This window comes from Fukomys damarensis, unplaced genomic scaffold, assembly GCF_012274545.1.
Source record: "Fukomys damarensis isolate Sample0158 unplaced genomic scaffold, DMR_v1.0_HiC HiC_scaffold_13, whole genome shotgun sequence".
Taxonomy (NCBI): Eukaryota; Metazoa; Chordata; class Mammalia; order Rodentia; family Bathyergidae; genus Fukomys; species Fukomys damarensis.
The window spans coordinates 30079188-30101684 of NW_022900925.1; the positions used below are offsets into that span (position 1 = coordinate 30079188).

Below are 22497 nucleotides of genomic sequence, written 5' to 3' on the forward strand. Positions count from 1 at the left end.
CGAAAAAAAAGCCACAGCAGTTGTTCATAAGACTGGAATAGCCATGGTAGAAAGCCCAATTCTAAAAGCAAGTCTGCATACGTTCATTACAGATTACTTTAATAACACATGCATGGGACATATTCTCAAATCTCACGAGAGGACATTCTGATATAATAACAGCAACTTCTGTTTATGGGTTATACGTGCCATATACTGTGCTAAGTATTCCAAATGCATTTGTCTTACTTAATATCATGGAAAATGCACTAGGCAGAAAAAGATGCCAAGTTCAAATGACAGTATCACCATGTGCTAATCATGTAGCCTCAGGAATGTTCCCCAGCATCTTGGCATCACCTCATTTTATGGCAGGAAAAATACTATTTAGCTCAAAGAGAAATGTAAAAAAACAGTGGGCCATCTCTTTACTGGTACAAAAGTGGCTAAGATCCTCCTCATCTATCCATGATTTACCTGAACAGAACAAAGGGTCGCCAGGTCACCAGGTCACCCTGGAGTACATTTAAGCCTAATGGATATATCAGTGTTAAATCTCTACAATGCATTCCGTATGATGCAGTAATTCACAAGACACTTTAAAATATTTCTGTTTTCAGTATTACAGTAAAATCTAGGCATTGAAAGTATTCCATTCACCTAGCATATGCGCGGCAGTGTCCTAAATACTAGAGATAAGACGAAGGCAGAGTCCACCCCCAGAGACAGTCAAACGACTTCAGGGGAGGTGGCGGCACCTCACAGCGGTATGCACAGGGACCTAAGCCCGGAAGTTGGCGCCTGCCGGGGGTGGGGACGGACGGCCATCATTAAACACGAATAAGGTCAGGCACCGTCCTAGAGGACTTTCACCTGACACCAACACCACAAGCATTACTGGTCCAGTTGTACATAAGAGAAAACCAAGTCATGGAGAAACCATGAGACTTGTCCATTTTCACAGGCCAGCTGTAAAGAGTTTTTTGAACTTAGTTCTTCCTGGCTCTCAATGCAAGCTTTGTCTGCTACGGCATGCTAGGAAATTAATTTTCGTGAAAAACTTAGTTCTCCAAAAAAGCAAGATGAACGTATAGAAGTACTTTGTCTCATAAGCAGATGACACTACTGATTAAAGTTCTTTACACTATCAGATATGGGTTTCATTCTATCCATTCTAACAGTGGGGCTTTTTTTTTTCTATGAAGAAGTTATCTATTATTGTACCTCATATATCACTTCATAAAGTGTCTATCCTTTCCCTCTTTCCTACCCTTTATACAAACTTGCAAGGCCCTCAGCCAGCAGGAGTCCTGGTAATATTACAGAGAGACACACTCTTGTGCTCACACCCGACGAGATCACATTACTAAGGAATGACACAGAAGTAAAACATTTTGTTCTTTTACTAGCTGCACATTCAAGGGAAATATATTGTTTGTCTGCTTTGGCTTTGATGAGTTCTAAGAGGGAAATGGGTAGATCAGCAAAAATAAAATGGAACACCAGGCGAAAAAATATCTTCTAAGGGAGCGGCCCCCGGGGCGGGCGCTGGGTGATTCCAGAGCAGCTTGGCACCGGAGGATTCCAGAACGTCTGTCTGTACGAGCATCGGGAACTTGATCTCAAAATAGCCATTAAATCTTGCCGCCTAGAGCTAAGTACCAAAAACAGAGAACGGTGGTGTCATGAAATCCAGATTATGAAGAACTACTCAACAAACCAGAAAATTGTTGCGGACTTAGAGAAAGTCAGATACTTTCTTTACTCAGTGATACAGGGTCTGGGATTCGTTATTTGCATGAAAATAAAATTATACATCGAGATCTAAAAACCGAAAACGTAGTTCTTCAGGATGTTGGTGGAAAGGTAATGCACAAAATAAATGATCTGGGATATGCCAAAGATGTTGATCAAAGAAGTCTCTGTACATCTTTTGTGGGAACCCTGCAGTATCTGGCCCCAGAACTCTTGGAGAAGAAGCCTTACACAGCTACTGTTGATTATTGGAGCTTTGGGGCAATGGTGTTTGAATGCACTGCTGGATATAGGCCTTTTTTTGCATCATCTGCAGCCATTTACCTGGCATGAAAAAATTAAGAAGAAGGATCCAAAATGTGTATTTACTTGTGAGGAGATGACTGGAGAAGTTCGGTTTAGTAGTCATTTACCTCAGCCAAATAGCCTTTGTAGTTTGATAGTAGAGCCTATGGAAAACTGGCTGCAGTTGATGCTGAATTGGGACCCACAGCAGAGAGGGGGACCTGTTGACCTTACTTTAAAGCAACCAAGATGTTTTGTATTAATAGATCACATTCTGAATTTGAAGATAGTACACATCCTAAATATGACTTCTGCAAAGATAATTTCTTTTCTGTTACCACTTGATGAAAGTCTTCATTCACTACAGTCTTGTATTGAGAGTGAAAATGGAATAAATACTGGCTCTCAGGAGCTTCTTTCAGAGACAGGAATTTCTCTGGATCTTTGGAAACCGGCTTCTCAATGTGTTTTAGATGGAGTTAGAGGCTGTGACAGCTATATGGTTTATTTGTTTGATAAAAGCAAGACTGTATATGAAGGGCCATTTGCTTCCAGAAGTTTGTCTGATTGTGTAAATTATATTGTACAAGATAGCAAAATACAGCTTCCAGTTGTATAGCTACGGAAAGTTTGGGCTGAAGCAGTACACTATGAGTCTGGGCTAAAAGAAGACTACAGTAGGCTCTTTCAGGGACAAAGAGCAGCAATGTTAAATCTTCTTAGGTACGATGCTAATTTGACAAAAATGAAGAACACTTTGATCTCAGCATCACAGCAACTGAAAGCTAAATTGTAATTTTTTCACAAAAGCATTCAGCTTGACCTGGAGAGATACAGTGAGCAGATGACTTATGGGATATCTTCAGAAAAAATGCTAAAAGCTTGGAAAGAAATGGAAGAAAAGGCTATCCACTATGCTGAGATTGGTGCCATTGGATACCTTGAAGATCAGATTATATCTTTGCACACTGAAATCATGGAGCTACAGAAGAGCCCCTATGGAAGACGCCAGGGAGACTTGATGGAATCTCTGGAACAGCGTGCCATTGTTCTGTATAAACAGTTAAAGCACAGACCTGCAGATCACTCCTACAGGGACAGCACAGAGATAGTGAAGATCATTGCGCATACTGTTCAGAGTCAGGATCGTGTTCTCAAGGAGTTGTCTGGCCATCTAAGCAAGGTTTTGGGCTGTAAACAGAAGATTATTGACCTACTCCCCAAGGTAGAAGTGGCCCTCAGTAACATCAAAGAAGCTGACAATATTGTCATGTTCATGCAGGGAAAGAGGCAGAAAGAAATTTGGCGTCTCCTTAAAATTGCCTGTACACAGAGTTCTGCCAGGTCCCTTGTAGGTTCCAGTCTAGAAGGTGCAGTGACTCCTCAGGCATCAGCGTGCCTGCCTCCAATTTTAGCACAACGTGAACATTCTCTTTCATGCATGGTAACTCAAGATGGGGAGAGTTTAGCACAAGTGATAGAAGAAAATTTGAACTGTCTTGGCCATTTAAATACTATTATTCATCACAGAGTTCTGCCAGGTCCCTTGTAGGTTCCAGTCTAGAAGGTGCAGTAACTCCTCAGGCATCAGCGTGCCTGCCTCCAACTTTAGCACAATGTGAACATTCTCTGTCATGCATGGTAACTCAAGATGGGGAGAGTTTAGCACAAATGATAGAAGAAAATTTGAACTGTCTTGGCCATTTAAATACTATTATTCGTGAAGCAAATGAGGACCAGGACAATAGCATGATGAATCTTGACTGGAGTTGGTTAACTGAATGACTTGCCACGTGTTCACTGCCCTCCAACCTATGGAAGTTGTTGATGCAAATTCTTCACATAACAGTCAATGGAAGAAAGGGTTATATACAGAAATTTCTCATGCTACGCCTGGCTTTACTCTTGATTTTGAGTAATTTTAACCACCAGATAGGATTTTATGAAAAATCAATGGACTTCCTTAAATATTTGTTTTAATACTGCAATTACTGGGCCATGGATTTAGCTCAGTGGTTCCACCACCTGCTTTTAAACACAAGATCCTGAGTTCGATCCCTGGTACCAAAAAAAAAAATACTGCAATTACTTAGGAGCATCATTGTGACCCATATGTTTTTAAACTTGGTAAAACATTACTTATTTACCTGACTGAAAATACCTTTAAAGTTTTAACTTTTAGGCATAAAGCCAAATGTAGTATTGTACACAGAGAAAAGTCATCTAACGTGCATTTTAAGTAATGTTGCCTATTTGTGTTTTTATGAGATTACTTACAAGTAAAATTGTACTTCTTGAAGAATAAATCCTACCTCCTTGTGTTGCACTCAGCAAGTGATCTTCCTAGTATCATAAGGAGTTGACTTAACCCTATTTTAATTTTATGTCACACATAATAGTATCCCCTTCTTACAGAAGGGATTGTATTTCCAAGCCTTCAATTCCTGTTGATTGTCATACATCATGTATACTACATGTGTGTATGTATTTAAGATGTACATTTAAAAATATCAAAAAGAAAGATGTCTGTTAATTTATAATGTATTTGAAAGCTTATGTGTTTTTTCATTTGTAAAAAAGGATCATTTATTTTTTTGTGTCTTACCATATAAGAGTATAAAATCTGCATTCCTTTATCTGTAATTGCAATTTCAAAATTCAAGAAATTCTGAAAACAAGGTTTTCATAAGCTTGGTGACAAAATTAATTTGCTTATATATCTAATCTGACAAACCATTTATCCTATTTTGTGTGAATATTCATTTATTTTGCTGCAGAATTATTAACACGTTTGATTACTGGGGAGGGGCTGCTACCACATTTTTAAAGGGTTAATGTAGTATGGTATATGCACATTGCCTTATTAAAATCTGAGGGCCAGGGATTTAGCTCAGTGTGTCTCCACCTGCCTCGCAAGCACAAGGTCCGTTCTGAAAAATTTCATAATTCTGAAACATCTGCCTCCCAGAGCTTTCAGGTAAAGTATTGTGGATCTCTTATCTTATGTTAAATAATTTAGAAGGTATTATTTGTTTAAAAATGTGAAATGCTTTTATATTCTAGTTTTTCACTTTATGAATTAAATGATTTTTAAATTAAAAAAAATCTTCTAAGAGGAATCTATTTCAAAAACCTTAGCTTTTATGGTAATATAAATCTCCTTCCTTACGACCTCATTAAACCAGTTTTCATTCCATATAGTTAGAAATGTCATTCATGATTATAATTATGTATATGGTGCTTGAGTAAGACTTAGTAGTTTATAGTCTCCAAGACATGACAGTCAATACTTTCTAAATCCACATATTTTTTTCTAGACCACAAATAGAAAAAACAAAGGGGAAAGGAACAAAATATCTTCTTCCAGAAATTATAGTAAATATTAACTTGGTGAAATTACTACACTGTCTTAATGAAATTAATGGCACTGTCAAATTGCCATCAGTGGGGGTTGTACTAATACACCGATCCACCAATCATATCGTCTGATACTCCAAATTCTTACCAAGACGATGGAGCTTGTAACTTTTGGATTTCTGCCAGTCTTGCTGATGAAATGATATCTTATGACAGTTTCAGTGGGGCCATTTTTTTTCCTTTATTTTAATTTTTTTGGTATCAGGGATCGAACTCAGGACCTTGTGAGGCAGGCAGCGGCACCACTGAGCTAAATCCTGGCCCTCCTTTATTCTTGAAGAAACATTTGGTATCTCTTTTATATGAACTGTTTATTTTGTCAAATTTTCTATTCATTACTTTTTTATTCAGCTTCTTAAATCCTACAGAGATTAAATGTCAGTACTAAGAATTGCAAATACACCTCCCTCTTTTTTTCTTGGTTATGGATTTTTTTTATTATCCAAAAGTTGGTGGCTAAATTTATCAATTTTTTGTGATTTCTGGGACCAAAGTCAAATTAAGACTCACTATCAACTCCAGGATTAATAAATAATTCCTGTGTTTCTTTTGGTACTTCTAGGATTTTAAAATCTTTGATTCATTTGGAATCTAATTTAGGATGCAGTATCTGGATCCAACTCACATTTTCTTCCTGCAAGATCACCCAGTTAACACAACCATATTCATTAGACGATTGATCTTCTCCTTACTGATCTGAAATGTGCTTTATTTTATACCAAATCTCTTAAGTATTTTGATCTACTGTAACTTTTTTACTTAGGAGCATCATTGTGACCCATATGTTTTTAAACTTGGTAAAACATTACTTATTTACCTGACTGAAAATACCTTTAAAGTTTTAACTTTTAGGCATAAAGCCAAATGTAGTATTGTACACAGAGAAAAGTCATCTAACGTGCATTTTAAGTAATGTTGCCTATTTGTGTTTTTATGAGATTACTTACAAGTAAAATTGTACTTCTTGAAGAATAAATCCTACCTCCTTGTGTTGCACTCAGCAAGTGATCTTCCTAGTATCATAAGGAGTTGACTTAACCCTATTTTAATTTTATGTCACACATAATAGTATCCCCTTCTTACAGAAGGGATTGTATTTCCAAGCCTTCAATTCCTGTTGATTGTCATAAATCATGTATACTACATGTGTGTATGTATGCATTTAAGATGTACATTTAAAAATATCAAAAAGAAAGATGTCTGTTAATTTATAATGTATTTGAAAGCTTATGTGTTTTTTCATTTGTAAAAAAGGATCATTTATTTTTTTGTGTCTTACCATATAAGAGTATAAAATCTGCATTCCTTTATCTGTAATTGCAATTTCAAAATTCAAGAAATTCTGAAAACAAGGTTTTCATAAGCTTGGTGACAAAATTAATTTGCTTATATATCTAATCTGACAAACCATTTATCCTATTTTGTGTGAATATTCATTTATTTTGCTGCAGAATTATTAACACGTTTGATTACTGGGGAGGGGCTGCTACCACATTTTTAAAGGGTTAATGTAGTATGGTATATGCACATTGCCTTATTAAAATCTGAGGGCCAGGGATTTAGCTCAGTGTGTCTCCACCTGCCTCGCAAGCACAAGGTCCGTTCTGAAAAATTTCATAATTCTGAAACATCTGCCTCCCAGAGCTTTCAGGTAAAGTATTGTGGATCTCTTATCTTATGTTAAATAATTTAGAAGGTATTATTTGTTTAAAAATGTGAAATGCTTTTATATTCTAGTTTTTCACTTTATGAATTAAATGATTTTTAAATTAAAAAAAATCTTCTAAGAGGAATCTATTTCAAAAACCTTAGCTTTACTATGGTAATATAAATCTCCTTCCTTACGACCTCATTAAACCAGTTTTCATTCCATATAGTTAGAAATGTCATTCATGATTATAATTATGTATATGGTGCTTGAGTAAGACTTAGTAGTTTATAGTCTCCAAGACATGACAGTCAATACTTTCTAAATCCACATATTTTTTTCTAGACCACAAATAGAAAAAACAAAGGGGAAAGGAACAAAATATCTTCTTCCAGAAATTATAGTAAATATTAACTTGGTGAAATTACTACACTGTCTTAATGAAATTAATGGCACTGTCAAATTGCCATCAGTGGGGGTTGTACTAATACACCGATCCACCAATCATATCGTCTGATACTCCAAATTCTTACCAAGACGATGGAGCTTGTAACTTTTGGATTTCTGCCAGTCTTGCTGATGAAATGATATCTTATGACAGTTTCAGTGGGGCCATTTTTTTTCCTTTATTTTAATTTTTTTGGTATCAGGGATCGAACTCAGGACCTTGTGAGGCAGGCAGCGGCACCACTGAGCTAAATCCTGGCCCTCCTTTATTCTTGAAGAAACATTTGGTATCTCTTTTATATGAACTGTTTATTTTGTCAAATTTTCTATTCATTACTTTTTTATTCAGCTTCTTAAATCCTACAGAGATTAAATGTCAGTACTAAGAATTGCAAATACACCTCCCTCTTTTTTTCTTGGCTATGGATTTTTTTTATTATCCAAAAGTTGGTGGCTAAATTTATCAATTTTTTGTGATTTCTGGGACCAAAGTCAAATTAAGACTCACTATCAACTCCAGGATTAATAAATAATTCCTGTGTTTCTTTTGGTACTTCTAGGATTTTAAAATCTTTGATTCATTTGGAATCTAATTTAGGATGCAGTATCTGGATCCAACTCACATTTTCTTCCTGCAAGATCACCCAGTTAACACAACCATATTCATTAGACGATTGATCTTCTCCTTACTGATCTGAAATGTGCTTTATTTTATACCAAATCTCTTAAGTATTGAGATCTACTGTAACTTTTACTCTGGCTCTTTGGTTAGTTTACTTATTCATGCACCAAAACCAATCTATTTATTATTATTAATTTGGTACTGGGGATCGAACTCGGGTCCTTGCGTTAGGGAGGTAGGTGTCAGAACCACTGAGCTAAATCCCCAGCCCAAGACTAATCTATTTTAATTACTGAGGCTTTATAATACTAAATGTTTCCCTGTCCAGTGAGACCAACCCTCTTTTGCTGCTTTGTTAATTGAGGTTTCCTAGTTGTTTCTGGCCATTTATTTTTATACACTAACTTCAAAATCATCTTATCTTGTTTAAAAAAATTTTAAATGCTACTTGTTGGAAAATCGAAGTAAGTTTACAAACTAATGAAGGATGTATTAGTATCTATCACTACGATGTTATTTTTAGTTTCCCTAGCCGAGAACTTGGTTTTTCCATTTGTTCAGATCTTCTTCTGTGGCCTTATTTTAATATTGATCTTATATATTTTTAAGTTAATTTCTAAATATTTTATCTTTTGCTATTAATACCTTTTTAAACTCCATTACTTTGTAAATGCTAAATACAATGTTTGGAGAGTCTTAAATGTGGTATCTTCTAGAAACGAATTTCTCTCCCACTCCAAATTCTACCATATGATTAAATGTCTTCATTTAAAAATGTTACTAATAAACAACTTGAAAGAAAAATGGACACAATTCACATTAGATTCTTCTTGAAAGCTGTGCATCTGCAATGTTAGTTTATAGCCAATTATATTTTAACACCTCAACACACATACTCAGAGTCCTTCTCATAAGCAATTAATTAGATTTATCTTTGCCATCACTGCAAAGATTAAAATAATACATCTTCAATAGACTTATAAGATCTTTGTAATCAAGAGCCTAATTTCCATCCTTCCTTGACAAAGTACTTATATATTTACTTCAAAGTACTTAGGAAGGTATGAAGTCAAGGAATTTTAATGACTCTTAACTGTTTGCTTACAGGACTAAGATCTCCAGAAGGAAAGGAAAAAGGAAGTCAGGTGTGGTGGCACATGCCTATAATGCCAGCACTCCTGAGGTTGAGGCAGGAGGATCACTGAGTTCGAGACCAGCCTGGCCTACATAGTGAGTTCCAGGTCAGTCTCAACTATACAGTGAGACCCTGTCTCAAAAAAAAAAAAAAATCATAATTTTAAAAGCTGATTGAGACAGATACTTTTGTCAGAAGCTACTGACCAGTTAGAGGTCTCTGAATACCTATCAGATTATCTTGATCAATTGACTGGGGATCTTCAGTTCATACTCAGTGTGAGGGCCTTTTTTGTACTGTTACGGAGAACAAAAGTAGACAGGAGCTGAAAAGGAGATTTTTTTCCCCTTAGGACAGAGCACTGTCAGCCTTTCCGAACCAAGAGATTGGGTCCTTGGCCCATAGTATTTAAGTAACCAGCTTCCAGAGAGAGCAGTGAGGATGTATAAGGTACTCCTTGGTTTTTATGTTCACAAAGAAAGATATGGGTAAGCTCAGAAGTATTTTTAAAAGTAGTTAAATATGGCTTGTACAATAGCCCTTGAAAGTGAAAATTTAGCACATCTGACAAGTGTTATGAAGAGTAAAGAGAGAGGCAAAATGAGAGAACAAAAATATTTTAATCAGCAATAGTGGTAAATACCAACACAGGGTTTGTCTACAAAAGGCAAGATAACTTCTTAAAGGTAGGTCGCTTTAATGTCCTATGGTTGGCAAGGGGTGACTGAGCAAACACACAATAGCTTTTACTCATGAATACCATCACTGACTAAATGATTACAAAATATTCAACTGTACCCTCTTGGCACCTTTATTTATAATTAATGTCTTCTATTAGGTCCACTTTAAGGTCATTTTCCCTGTAAGTCATTCTCTTTTTTCCTTTCCATTTGTTAGGGCTTTGACAAATATTACAATTTGAAAGAGAAAAACAACCATATGGTAGTTCCCAACAAAAACTGGCAATACCCTTCAAACAATTTCTTGTGACTATCCTGTGTAAGCAGACTGGCAGGCAAGAAAAATATGAAATATATCTTTCTCTATATAATTTAGAAGAAGATCCAGCAAAGAAACTCATAGGACAAACTATCATTTTCCCCCTGAAATTAACGATCTATAATCAGTACGAAAAGAAACAGTTGGGAATCTGCCCTGTCACTAGTTTTATGTTTGGAACCGCACCATCTTTGGAAGAGTACTGCTCTAGGCCTGGGTTCCACATAATCGAGCAGTTACTCTTCTCCCTTGTTTCTCTGTAAACAAAATGACAAAATTACTCCATAAAAGGATCTCCGGAGGTTCTTTTTTGGCTCTATGAAAACAGAAACATTTACATATTCTATAAATCCCCAGTGCTTTCTGAAGGGGGATTTTCTTTGTGAAATGCACATGGGTCTCTAAAATCAATCTGTAGCCGGGCGTGGTGGCGCATGCCTGTAATACCAGCACTCAGGAGGCTGAGGCAGGAGTCTCGCTGTGAGTTCGAAACTAGCCTGGGCTACACATGAGTTCCATGTCAGCCTCAACTACATAGCGAGACCCTGTCTCAAAGAAAAAAAAAAAAAATTAATCAATCGGTGAGTAAGATGGGGTAGTCTTCAATAAGGTTATTTGGGAAGGACTGGAGGAAGGAAATCATGTACCAGTATAGAGTACGAATTTCTCTCCCACTCCAAATTCTACCATATGATTAAATGTCTTCATTTAAAAATGTTACTAATAAACAACTTGAAAGAAAAATGGACACAATTCACATTAGATTCTTCTTGAAAGCTGTGCATCTGCAATGTTAGTTTATAGCCAATTATATTTTAACACCTCAACACACATACTCAGAGTCCTTCTCATAAGCAATTAATTAGATTTATCTTTGCCATCACTGCAAAGATTAAAATAATACATCTTCAATAGACTTATAAGATCTTTGTAATCAAGAGCCTAATTTCCATCCTTCCTTGACAAAGTACTTATATATTTACTTCAAAGTACTTAGGAAGGTATGAAGTCAAGGAATTTTAATGACTCTTAACTGTTTGCTTACAGGACTAAGATCTCCAGAAGGAAAGGAAAAAGGAAGTCAGGTGTGGTGGCACATGCCTATAATGCCAGCACTCCTGAGGTTGAGGCAGGAGGATCACTGAGTTCGAGACCAGCCTGGCCTACATAGTGAGTTCCAGGTCAGTCTCAACTATACAGTGAGACCCTGTCTCAAAAAAAAAAAAAAATCATAATTTTAAAAGCTGATTGAGACAGATACTTTTGTCAGAAGCTACTGACCAGTTAGAGGTCTCTGAATACCTATCAGATTATCTTGATCAATTGACTGGGGATCTTCAGTTCATACTCAGTGTGAGGGCCTTTTTTGTACTGTTACGGAGAACAAAAGTAGACAGGAGCTGAAAAGGAGATTTTTTTCCCCTTAGGACAGAGCACTGTCAGCCTTTCCGAACCAAGAGATTGGGTCCTTGGCCCATAGTATTTAAGTAACCAGCTTCCAGAGAGAGCAGTGAGGATGTATAAGGTACTCCTTGGTTTTTATGTTCACAAAGAAAGATATGGGTAAGCTCAGAAGTATTTTTAAAAGTAGTTAAATATGGCTTGTACAATAGCCCTTGAAAGTGAAAATTTAGCACATCTGACAAGTGTTATGAAGAGTAAAGAGAGAGGCAAAATGAGAGAACAAAAATATTTTAATCAGCAATAGTGGTAAATACCAACACAGGGTTTGTCTACAAAAGGCAAGATAACTTCTTAAAGGTAGGTCGCTTTAATGTCCTATGGTTGGCAAGGGGTGACTGAGCAAACACACAATAGCTTTTACTCATGAATACCATCACTGACTAAATGATTACAAAATATTCAACTGTACCCTCTTGGCACCTTTATTTATAATTAATGTCTTCTATTAGGTCCACTTTAAGGTCATTTTCCCTGTAAGTCATTCTCTTTTTTCCTTTCCATTTGTTAGGGCTTTGACAAATATTACAATTTGAAAGAGAAAAACAACCATATGGTAGTTCCCAACAAAAACTGGCAATACCCTTCAAACAATTTCTTGTGACTATCCTGTGTAAGCAGACTGGCAGGCAAGAAAAATATGAAATATATCTTTCTCTCTATAATTTAGAAGAAGATCCAGCAAAGAAACTCATAGGACAAACTATCATTTTCCCCCTGAAATTAACGATCTATAATCAGTACGAAAAGAAACAGTTGGGAATCTGCCCTGTCACTGGTTTTATATTTGGAACCGCACCATCTTTGGAAGAGTACTGCTGTAGGCCTGGGTTCCACATAATCGAGCAGTTACTCTTCTCCCTAGTTTCTCTGTAAACAAAATGACAAAATTACTCCATAAAAGGATCTCCGGAGGTTCTTTTTTGGCTCTATGAAAACAGAAACATTTACATATTCTATAAATCCCCAGTGCTTTCTGAAGGGGGATTTTCTTTGTGAAATGCACATGGGTCTCTAAAATCAATCTGTAGCCGGGCGTGGTGGCGCATGCCTGTAATACCAGCACTCAGGAGGCTGAGGCAGGAGTCTCGCTGTGAGTTCGAAACTAGCCTGGGCTACACATGAGTTCCATGTCAGCCTCAACTACATAGCGAGACCCTGTCTCAAAAAAAAAAAAAAAAAATTAATCAATCGGTGAGTAAGATGGGGTAGTCTTCAATAAGGTTATTTGGGAAGGACTGGAGGAAGGAAATCATGTACCAGTATAGAGATATTTTACCTTAAAGTCATTTCAAGAGAGGAGGAGGATATAATGATGCTGACTAGCCAGTAATCATCTAGATGCTGTGACTGGACTGAAAAGTCAGAAATGCCTACTATTTACTGATTCATTGAATCTACTATTTAAAATGTAAATATTCCTTGTAAAGTTAGACAAATAGATTCAGTAAGACACTTAAAAGAAAAAATAATCATTTAGAAATGATAACAATTTGTTGTAAACCTTATTACAGCAGACATTTTTTAAGGTAACATCAGCTATGCATAGAATCCAGGGGTTGTTTGAGAACACTGGCAAAGTCAGGAATGATTCCCTTCCCTGGGCTAAACTTTACTGAATTCATTCCTTGTAAATGACACGAGTGTTGAGAAACAAAATATAAAAGATCAGTCAAAGTTATTTTACTATCTCTTTTAGTCTGTAACGAAAGGCAATATTCCCTTTGCTACTGTACTTTTCCCTTCAAGAACCTAACCAGTTCAGGAATACTGACAGTTTGTCAGGGGGTGAAAGCCTAAGAATTTGCATCACACAGCCCAACGCTATGGGCAACAAGGGGAAATAGCTTCAAAGAAATCATCTTAGCCTTCTTGAAACATGAGATCTTCATTAGCACAGCAGCTCACTACCCTTGGAAGTTTCCTTAACTCCCTGACTCTCTTATGTTTGCTTTCATTCCTGCTTCATCCACTACACATTTAGCCAGTACAATTACATACAGGCATTATACTATACTAAATTCTTGCAATATCACAGTGAACAAGGTAAAGTCTCTACTCTTACAGCATTTACATCCTAGTGGTGGCAGAAAAACAGTGCAAAGGAAACAATGAAATGAACTTAATTTTAGACAATGAAAGATGCTGTCAAATGTGGCTAAGTAGAGGAGGGCAGATTCGGACTGGGTAGTGACTCTCTACCTAAGACTAAAACCAACTGTGAGTCAGCCATGGCTGGGAACACAGCATTCCAGGTAGACAAAAATCTCATGGCAGCAAATCAAATCTGGATGGCTTAAAGAACATAAAGAAGTGTAACTAGCGCATGGTGAATGGGGAGGGTAGTTGGAGATGAGGTAGTAGTAAGAGATGAGAAGTAGGTAGGGTCTGGATTATCTAGTCTTGAGGGCCAAGGTAAGGAGTTGGAATTTTTCATGATCTTATTTCAAAACATAACCTGACTATTCTCAGGAGAGTGGAATCTGTCTTTTGTTTTACCTCTTGCCTTTAAACTCCTCAAGTTGGGCTCTCCACACCTGCATGTTCCCTAGTCTCCAGTCTTTATCATTAACCACCTTATTCCAACAAGTAAGACTATACTTTAAACTACATCATGTCAAAATGCCAGTCCATTAAGGATACAATTGTGTGTGTGTGTGTGCATGTGTGTGTGCGTGTGTGTCTTGACCAAAACTGGGTAAATAAATCGCAGAGCTCAAAATAAAATGAAAATGGAAGGTCCTATGTTGAGTAATTACTAAGAACTTCTCAATAGTGCAGGGCCCATCTAAGTAAGGGGGCCTTTTTAGAGCAGGGTCTTGTGTGACTGTATAGCTCACACAGCCATGAGGCTGGACTTGGCCCTAATAAATGTTAATTGAATACCTGAATGCCTTTTATGAATGACTATTGTTTCATTTCACCTTACTGGCTAATCATAACTTATTCCAGAACTTTTAAATAGATAATCACCTCTTAATGGTGGCACAACAGCCAGCTATCAGAGAACAAGAAACAAAGACACCAAGACTTTCTGAGGCAACTTCAGGGCATTATGTACTAAGTGGATAACAATGATTCCCCAGCCTGTTCTCATGAAAATTATAATTTATTTGCTCCTACTTCTTATGCAAATATATTGCTCCTCCTCTTGAATGCATAAATATTATTAAGAAAAACAACTATCAGTAAACAGCTGCCAATACTTTTGCAATAATACTGATGTTAGGTACCACACATTGCTAAATAGATCCAGCAGCTTTACTGACAAACTGGAAATACAGAACAGTGACTGTTAATATTAAGACTGAGGTTTCAATTTTATTATTTTACATTATGCTTTAAAAATGCTAGAAAATGTAACTATAAACTAAAATTTAAACTAAGACATCTGTATAATCCTGAAGTCCTCAGAAAGCCAGAAACCAGTAATTATATAGAAAAGCATCAATATCAAAATATTATTTATAAAAAATGATTTAGTTAACCTCATATGCAAAATAGGACACAATCATAGCTAACTAGAAAGCTAATAAGGTTTAATTATTTTCTGAAGAGTGATATTAAAAATTAAACGTGTCAAGACTTTAATGGCAATCTAGCTCTTTATATTTTAAATGCGTAGTCAACACTTCTATCTGCATAATAGGGTTGGATGAGGCTTGCCCTGAGAAACTCACATTCCATTTCATTCATGACGGAAGGAACCCATTATTTAATCATTAGTTATTATGGTGATGTATGCAATATCACAAACACACTCAGACTCAACCACTGTAGCCCAGGGTTATGCACTCATTTAAAGCTTTAAGGAGAAACCTAAATCCAGCATCTCTCAGTGCTGCATTATTATTATAGTTATGTACATTGGTGCATAGGTCTTTTATTATTCGAAGAACTCCTTCCACTCAGATTTCAACCTGGGTCTCTAAACTCAGTCCTATATTCAATTCTGTCTAAACAATTTGTTCTAGCTCAGAAATAATTTTAAAATGTTCCATTTACACATAGGCATACAGGCATTAACAGTGATTTTAACTGAGGCAGAAGATTTCCTACTATGGGTTATGAAATATACAGCTGATGTTTATATCTAAAAATGTTACTATAGTAAAAGACACACTGCCATTCAGCCCCCTCAAAATACTCTCCCTCACTTTGAACACACATCATTTCATTCCTTCCACTTTCTGAAGCAATTCCGGAAATCTTTAATGTCTTTACAAGGTGTCATGATTTATATCTAGATGTTCCCCCAAAGCCTCATTTAAGAGGTGGGGATATTGAAAGGTGATTGGATCATGGGGTGTGTTATGGCTTGTGTCTAGATGTCCCTCTAAAGTCTCATGTGGTCATAGGTGGGGCTTTACAGAGGTGGCTGGATCTAGAGTGTGTGATGCTGGGATTAAGGATGTGATGCTGGGATTGATTCATGGTGCGATGGTACGATTAAGGCTGCCACTCTCTGGGTGTGAAGGGTAGTCTGGATAAGATACAAGGGACAGAAGGAGGGTTGTTGCTGGTTACTTGCTGCTTGCTACTTCCCTGCTTTGCTGCCTTCTGCCTGTCGTGTACTGTTTCTTCTCTGCGATGCCCCTCTGGATCCAGCCAACTACGAACTGAAACCTCTACAAACTGTGAGCCAAAATAAACCTTTCCTCCTTTAACTTTGGGTGTTGGACACTTTGTCTCAACAATGAGAAAAGTAAGTAAGACAGGGGGTTATAGCTAAATATGATGTTAGGAGGTGGGGCCTGGTTGGAAGAGGGTATGACCTGGAAAGATAAATCTCCTTTCCTGATTCCTTCCTTCACACTCTCTACCTCCTGGATGTGACAAGGTGAACAGATTTCCTTTGCCCAGGAGGCCCTTCCATCACGCTGTTATGCTTTCTCTACAAAATGTGAGCCAAACTAAACGTGTCCTTTAAATTGTGGGTGTGGGGTATTTTGTCTAAGCGATGAGGAAAGTGACTAAGACACAAGGTAGATTAAGAAATATAGTGACTAGTGCTGCCCAGTGCCACCTAACACAATGGCAAAGGTGTTAAAAAAAAACAAAACTACAGTATGTCCTCATCTATCTTATTTACAAGATCTGGCACCATGCAGTTTCTAGCTTTTTCTCAAAGTTAAAACAACTATGACAGGTAAATGTCTGAATGGATTTGGGACACTGAAATAGTCACAACAGTGCGACTACAGACACTCAGGAGGGCACTTCCAGAACTGCTTCAGGAAGTGACGAGATCCATAGGATAAATGTGTTCAAAGCAAGGGGGAGCGATCTGGGGGAGATTAATAGCGATGTGTCTTTTACTATAACTAAACATTTTAAAAATTTAATCATTCACTCTATTTTTCAATCACACTACATGGTGTCACGAGAAAGGTGCTGTGTCTTTGTTGTTGTCGTTGTCCGTGACACTTTCTACATGATACAGGAAAACTAGCAAAGTGCCACAACTGAGAAAAAAAATTGCAGCTTGAGCTCCAGCCTTGCTCCAGACCAACTAAATACCTCAAGCAAGTCACTTCATTCTAAACTATTTTCCTCTTCTGCAAAATTGGAAGATGGCCTTCTGTGAGGATGGAGCTTAGGAAGGATCAGGGGAAAGGGACTATGTTTATAGAATCAAATTTCCTTACTGACTTTTTCTACTTCCTCCTAACCCTTCTAAAATGCGTGGAACTGAATTTCCTAACTAGACGTTCCTCTTTCTTCCTCTTTACTTTTTCTCCTGTTGAGCTTTCGGATGGCACTCAGCGAGGAACTTATCCAGTGCCTAGCTTAAGGTGGATACACCAGGTAAAAATGATCTTGCATGTGTGAGCCAGGCTTTCACTATGGTAATATGCTTATATACAGGGAGGATTGAGTAAACACACACACACACACACACACGCACGCACACACACACACATAATGGTAGCCGGAGTTCTCACCATTGGACAAACATACATACATCCATAATTAGTTATTCACACAAATTGTCTAGTTCTCTCTGCAAGAAGGTCTAAAGGCAATGACATTCAAATAGCAATGGACTGCCTCTGGTGCTCAGATTTTTTTTTTTTCTAAATAGTACTCACCACTAAAACAAAGCAAAACAAAACAAAACAAAAAAAACTTTTTTGCAGAAATGAATGACCCAAGGTTAGGATGAAAAATCACAATATAAGCCTGGCACCTCCTATGCTAGAAAGTAAGAAAGCGATCAAAGAATGAGGGGAACAGATCAAAAGGGGGCCTCTATGGGCGAAGTCAACAGAAGGAAATTGAAAATTAGAATTAAAAAGTTGACATCAGAACAATAAATTTAAAAAGACAACTAAAGAAGAAAAAAAACAGAGAATTTTGCAAATAGGAAGGGAAACAAGAATTGGAGAGGGTAGGGAAGGAGGGGAGAAGGAGACAAAAAAAGAACTAAGGTGTGTTATGTATATATACAAATTCACCTACAGTAAATATAATCATTTTGTACTGCAAACGTACTAAGAAAAAGTAATGATAAAAAGAACAAAAAGTGATTTATCCTCTGAGTAACAGGAATCTGTACTGACATAAACAAATAAATGAGTAAAAATACATGAAGGATAACAGAAAGCTCTATCACGCAATTGATTTCAAACTTAGAGTGATAACATTAGAAAACTGTCGGCTGGAATCCTTCATCATAATAACAGATGTAGGCAAGAATCATCAAGGAAAGCAAAATATGACGGGATAAAGTTTGATTAGGAGCAGGATATTTATACAGTTTCAATGTTCCTCCCCACCAAGCTCATGTTGTTTATTAATTAATAATGAGTCTAACATTTATTATGGATTAATTGTAAATAGAGAGACCTGGTCGACATATCGTAATAAACAGGAGTGAATGTTACAGTCATGGAATAAATTGAGACCAAGTAACTCCTAAGGGCATTCACCAAGAAGAGCACAGCATCACCTCTCTGGTGTTCCGCAAAGGCTCATAAGCTATGACGACACAAAACAAAACCCAGACTGAGCGAAACTATACCCAGTAGCCAGCCTGTATTCAGCTATATCAAAGTCATGAAAGTCAAGGAAAGACTGAAGAACTATTCCAGAGGGAATAAAACTTAAGAGAAAGTGACAACTAAAATCACCAGCAGCTTTGGATTAGATCCTAGACCTAAAATAAAAGTGATTTGGATGAGAGGTGTCGTTTTAACAATTGATGGACAACATGGTGTTAAAGACTGAATGCATATATCCTCCAAATTTAGGATGCCAAACCCTAGCCTGCAGTGCAGCTGCTGTACTCGAGTTAGAATACTTAAGATTAATGAGGCCACAATACTGGGACCCTGTTCAAAAGGGATTACTTCCTCATAAGAAAAGACACCAACAATGTTTCTCACTCCTCTCAGCCATGGGATGACACAAAAGAGGTCAGTCTGTTCCAGGTGAAGGAGAATGCCACCAGAAACTGAATCTGTCAGCACCTTGATCCCAGATCAAGACAAGTGAGAAATAAATCTCTTGCTGTTTTAGCAAACTAGTCTAGGTGTTTTGTTATGGTAGGTAGTCCAAGGTGACCACACATGGTAATAGTAATAATAGTAATCTATTACTAAGATCTATTATTGTCCTAATTTTTGATACTTGTATTGTGACTATGATGCGGAGGGTGTCTTCAAAGGGTGCCAAAAATTTTAAAATTCAAGAACGTAGGTGAAGTGTATGTAGGAAATTTGTGCATTACTTCTGCAACTTTTATGCAAATTTTAACTTTTTTTAAAAAAAAAGAATTGGTGATTGAACTACATGATGTTCTACCCACTACATTCTCAATACAAGTGAAAAATGCCAAAATATTTCAGTTGTCATCTAGAAGTATTTCATAAACATGAACTGTCATTTTATATTAATTGTACGATACAGATTTTATTTTATTAAAGGACAAAGCTACAAAGAAGAATGCCCCTGTATTCCTATCAACATTATAGTACCTGAGAGGAACAGTTTCATTTTGCAATTACAAAAAAATAATACTAGAAAGTCAAAACAAAGATACTACAATTGATGTATTTATCCTGCTACCTAAAGCTGCATGGAAAAGGTGCCTGGAGAGAAAAAGTGGTAGAGGAATATGTATTGTTGGCTTCAAGGACATTGATATCTAAAAAGGATTGACGTCTATGCTGTAAGAAAACTAAAAAATGAACGATCTTGTCCTGAAAGTGCTGACAGTTTGGTATAAGACAACCAAGGTACATTTCCAAACACTATCATAACACAATATGAATAAATCCAAAGCAAAAAGGAGTCAGAAATACCTGAATTGTATTCCCTCTGTGAGTCTGTGGCCCTGTGACCACAGTTAATCAATTACTCGCTCAAGGTGACTATCGTCACTAACTGGACTACTACAATAACCTCCTACCTGTTGTACTACCCTTCCAGGCCTCCAACCTTAATCCATTCTCACCAAATAACCAATATCCCTTTCACTGTAAATGGAATCAGATCATATCATTTTTATGATTCAAATACTCTCAGCAGCTTCCCTTCGACATGGTTTAAAAGGTTTTGTATTCTCAAGCCTCTGCTCTGACCCCATGTCTTTTCACGCTGTTCACCCTGCTCACTATTGTATACTGGCCTTCTTTTTCTTCTGTAATCACATCTAGCTCTTTCCTACCTCTGGAGTTTTGTATAACCCAGAATTGTCATGTAGGTCCTTGTCATGGTTCAGAACTAGGCTCAAATGTCACCTCTTTAATAGAACCTCACTTTTACCTCTTCAGAAAGACCTAACTTTACTATTGCTCCTCGTCAATCTAGATTACTTAGGGCCAGTCCCCTGTTTTCACTGCACTGACTGTCTTCTGAAATCCTCTTAGTCAAGTGTCTGTTACTTGATTATCTCCTGAAGTCAGTAGAAAACATGTGCCATAAAAGAAGGCATCTTGTCTGAATAGTTTTGTGCAATAGTCCCAGTACATTGAAAACATCTGGGTCACACTGAGTGCAATAAACAAATACATGTTGAAGGACAGTTTCTCAGGACTTCACTTTTCCTCATCCACAAAGCGGGAATAATTAGACTGCTGTAGCCATTAAAAGAAATAAAATCTTTTTCTACATTCTTACTGTGGCTCAGGCACTGTAAAAAATGACTCTATATGCATAGTCTTACTAATATTATGATTGCCGTTTTATAAATAAGGCCACGAGGTCAAATAACTGATTTAAGGTCAGAGCCATGGTGAGGAAGAAGGCACAGATGTCTATCCTCAGAACCTGAGCTCTTAACTATTGATAGTTTCTAGAAGCATTACAGGAAATAACATCAGAGATGAAATATGAAATATTATATCTCCCAACCTGCTAAATGTATGATACACAAAGTTCTTGTTCTCTAGAAATCAAAGAAGGAGTCCTAGGAACAATGGAGGTTAAGAGTAGGAAGACATTTACTGACAGGAAAGCTCCTGAGGGGCAGGAGGGATCCTGAATGAGTAACCCAAGGACCCCACTTTACAGGGAGGAGTTTTATAGGGTGAAACCCACGTGGGTACAACGTGGGCCACAGCCATGAACATCCAATAAGGTTACAAGGGTCGTCACTTGGGTAATGGTGGTCCAATTGGGAAGCAAGTCACGGAAGAAGAGTGGACGGAAAGAACCCGAGGATTCTCCTAGGAAGCGGTGAGTTCCCAGGTGTCAGGCCACCCACTCAGGGTGGCTAATGTCTATGTAGACTTCATCAGGCCCAGTGTTTGTTTTTGGAGGAAGTATGTAGGTCTGGTCATCTCATCTTTATCTTGAGGCCTGGTTTTCAGCCGATATGTCTCTCCGGTGCAGCTGTGGTGTGTTTCGCGTTTGTCCTAACCCTCTCGAGGACCTAGTCCTAGCTAACTGTCGGTAATATTTCCATCTAGCTCATCTGTTTATCATAGAAGGATTCTCCCTTCTATTTCAGCAAAACCGGCTTTGTCAGCTACCCCCCACCCTAGTCTTACTTTGTCCTCTGGGACAGCTGGAAAAAAAAATCCTATGCCTTTATGATACCCCCCCATGCACATTCCTATCTCCTTCAATTCTTTCTTAAGTGACCCTCAAACCCTGGTCACCATCTTCTGAACAAACTTCAGTTTGCCAAGTCTCTCCAGATGTGATTTTTATTGGGCAAAGGGTACGGGGCGTCAGAGCAATGGAATCTCAGGGTCTGAGAAAGTGCAGATGCCAAGCGCCGGAGGGGAAGGGCTGTGGTTAACTCAGGAGGAGTTCAGGACAGAGGCGATCCCTGAGCAGATACTAGGGCGGGCGACCCGCCAGGGAACTCGACATAGAAGTCCCGCGGGCGATCTGCCTGTGGGGCCGCTAGCTCGAGAAAAGGATGGTACTTCAGATGAGGGCTACAATCTGAAGTAATGATACGCTTGGAGGCGGAGGAGTGAACCGTGCTTTCCTCAAGTACTACAGGCAGTGGAGGGACGCAGTGATGGAATAGCCAAGAAGCAAACAACGCGAACTTACCCTCACTCTGGCAACCCGGCCTCCGTAGCCCGACTCAAGCGCCGCCACCTGAGGAGTCTGGTAGCCGAGGCAGCAGCAAGCTCGACGCAGATAGCGCGAGATTGAATAGGCCTCGCGAGATCTGAATTCTCGCCCCTGACAGGGGGCTGTTCGGTCCCAGGGTTATGGGAGGGCTCTGGTGTCCGCAATGGGGGCTCGTCGCTTTTCATGGCTGGCGTTGGAGCCACTGGATCTTTG

General features: G+C 37.9%; 3 protein-coding genes across 6 annotated transcripts in view; 2 read left to right on the forward strand and 1 right to left on the reverse strand.

The window, feature by feature from the left end:
- Window positions 1-22331, reverse strand: part of Stxbp4 (syntaxin binding protein 4) — a 166621-nt gene extending 144290 nt beyond the window's left edge. For all 4 annotated transcript variants that reach the window (XM_010620205.3, XM_010620204.3, XM_010620203.2 and 1 more), the window contains exon 1: window positions 22261-22331. The gene's annotated coding sequence lies outside the window, so the exon portion shown is untranslated. The remainder of the gene's footprint in view (window positions 1-22260) is intronic.
- On the forward strand, window positions 647-3804 carry LOC104859644 (inhibitor of nuclear factor kappa-B kinase subunit alpha-like). Its single transcript, XM_033763101.1, is given in 5 exon segments — window positions 647-746; window positions 1506-1682; window positions 1685-2031; window positions 2033-3470; window positions 3665-3804. Coding segments are annotated over 5 exon segments (2202 nt in total).
- The window catches only part of LOC104859643 (cytochrome c oxidase assembly protein COX11, mitochondrial), a 7868-nt gene continuing 7430 nt past the window's right edge, over window positions 22060-22497 (forward strand). The window contains 2 exon segments of the mRNA XM_033762971.1: window positions 22060-22486; window positions 22488-22497. The exon segment at window positions 22488-22497 is cut by the window's right edge and continues 243 nt beyond it. Of these exon segments, the coding sequence (XP_033618862.1) occupies window positions 22425-22486; window positions 22488-22497 (72 nt within the window). The 5' untranslated portion in view covers window positions 22060-22424.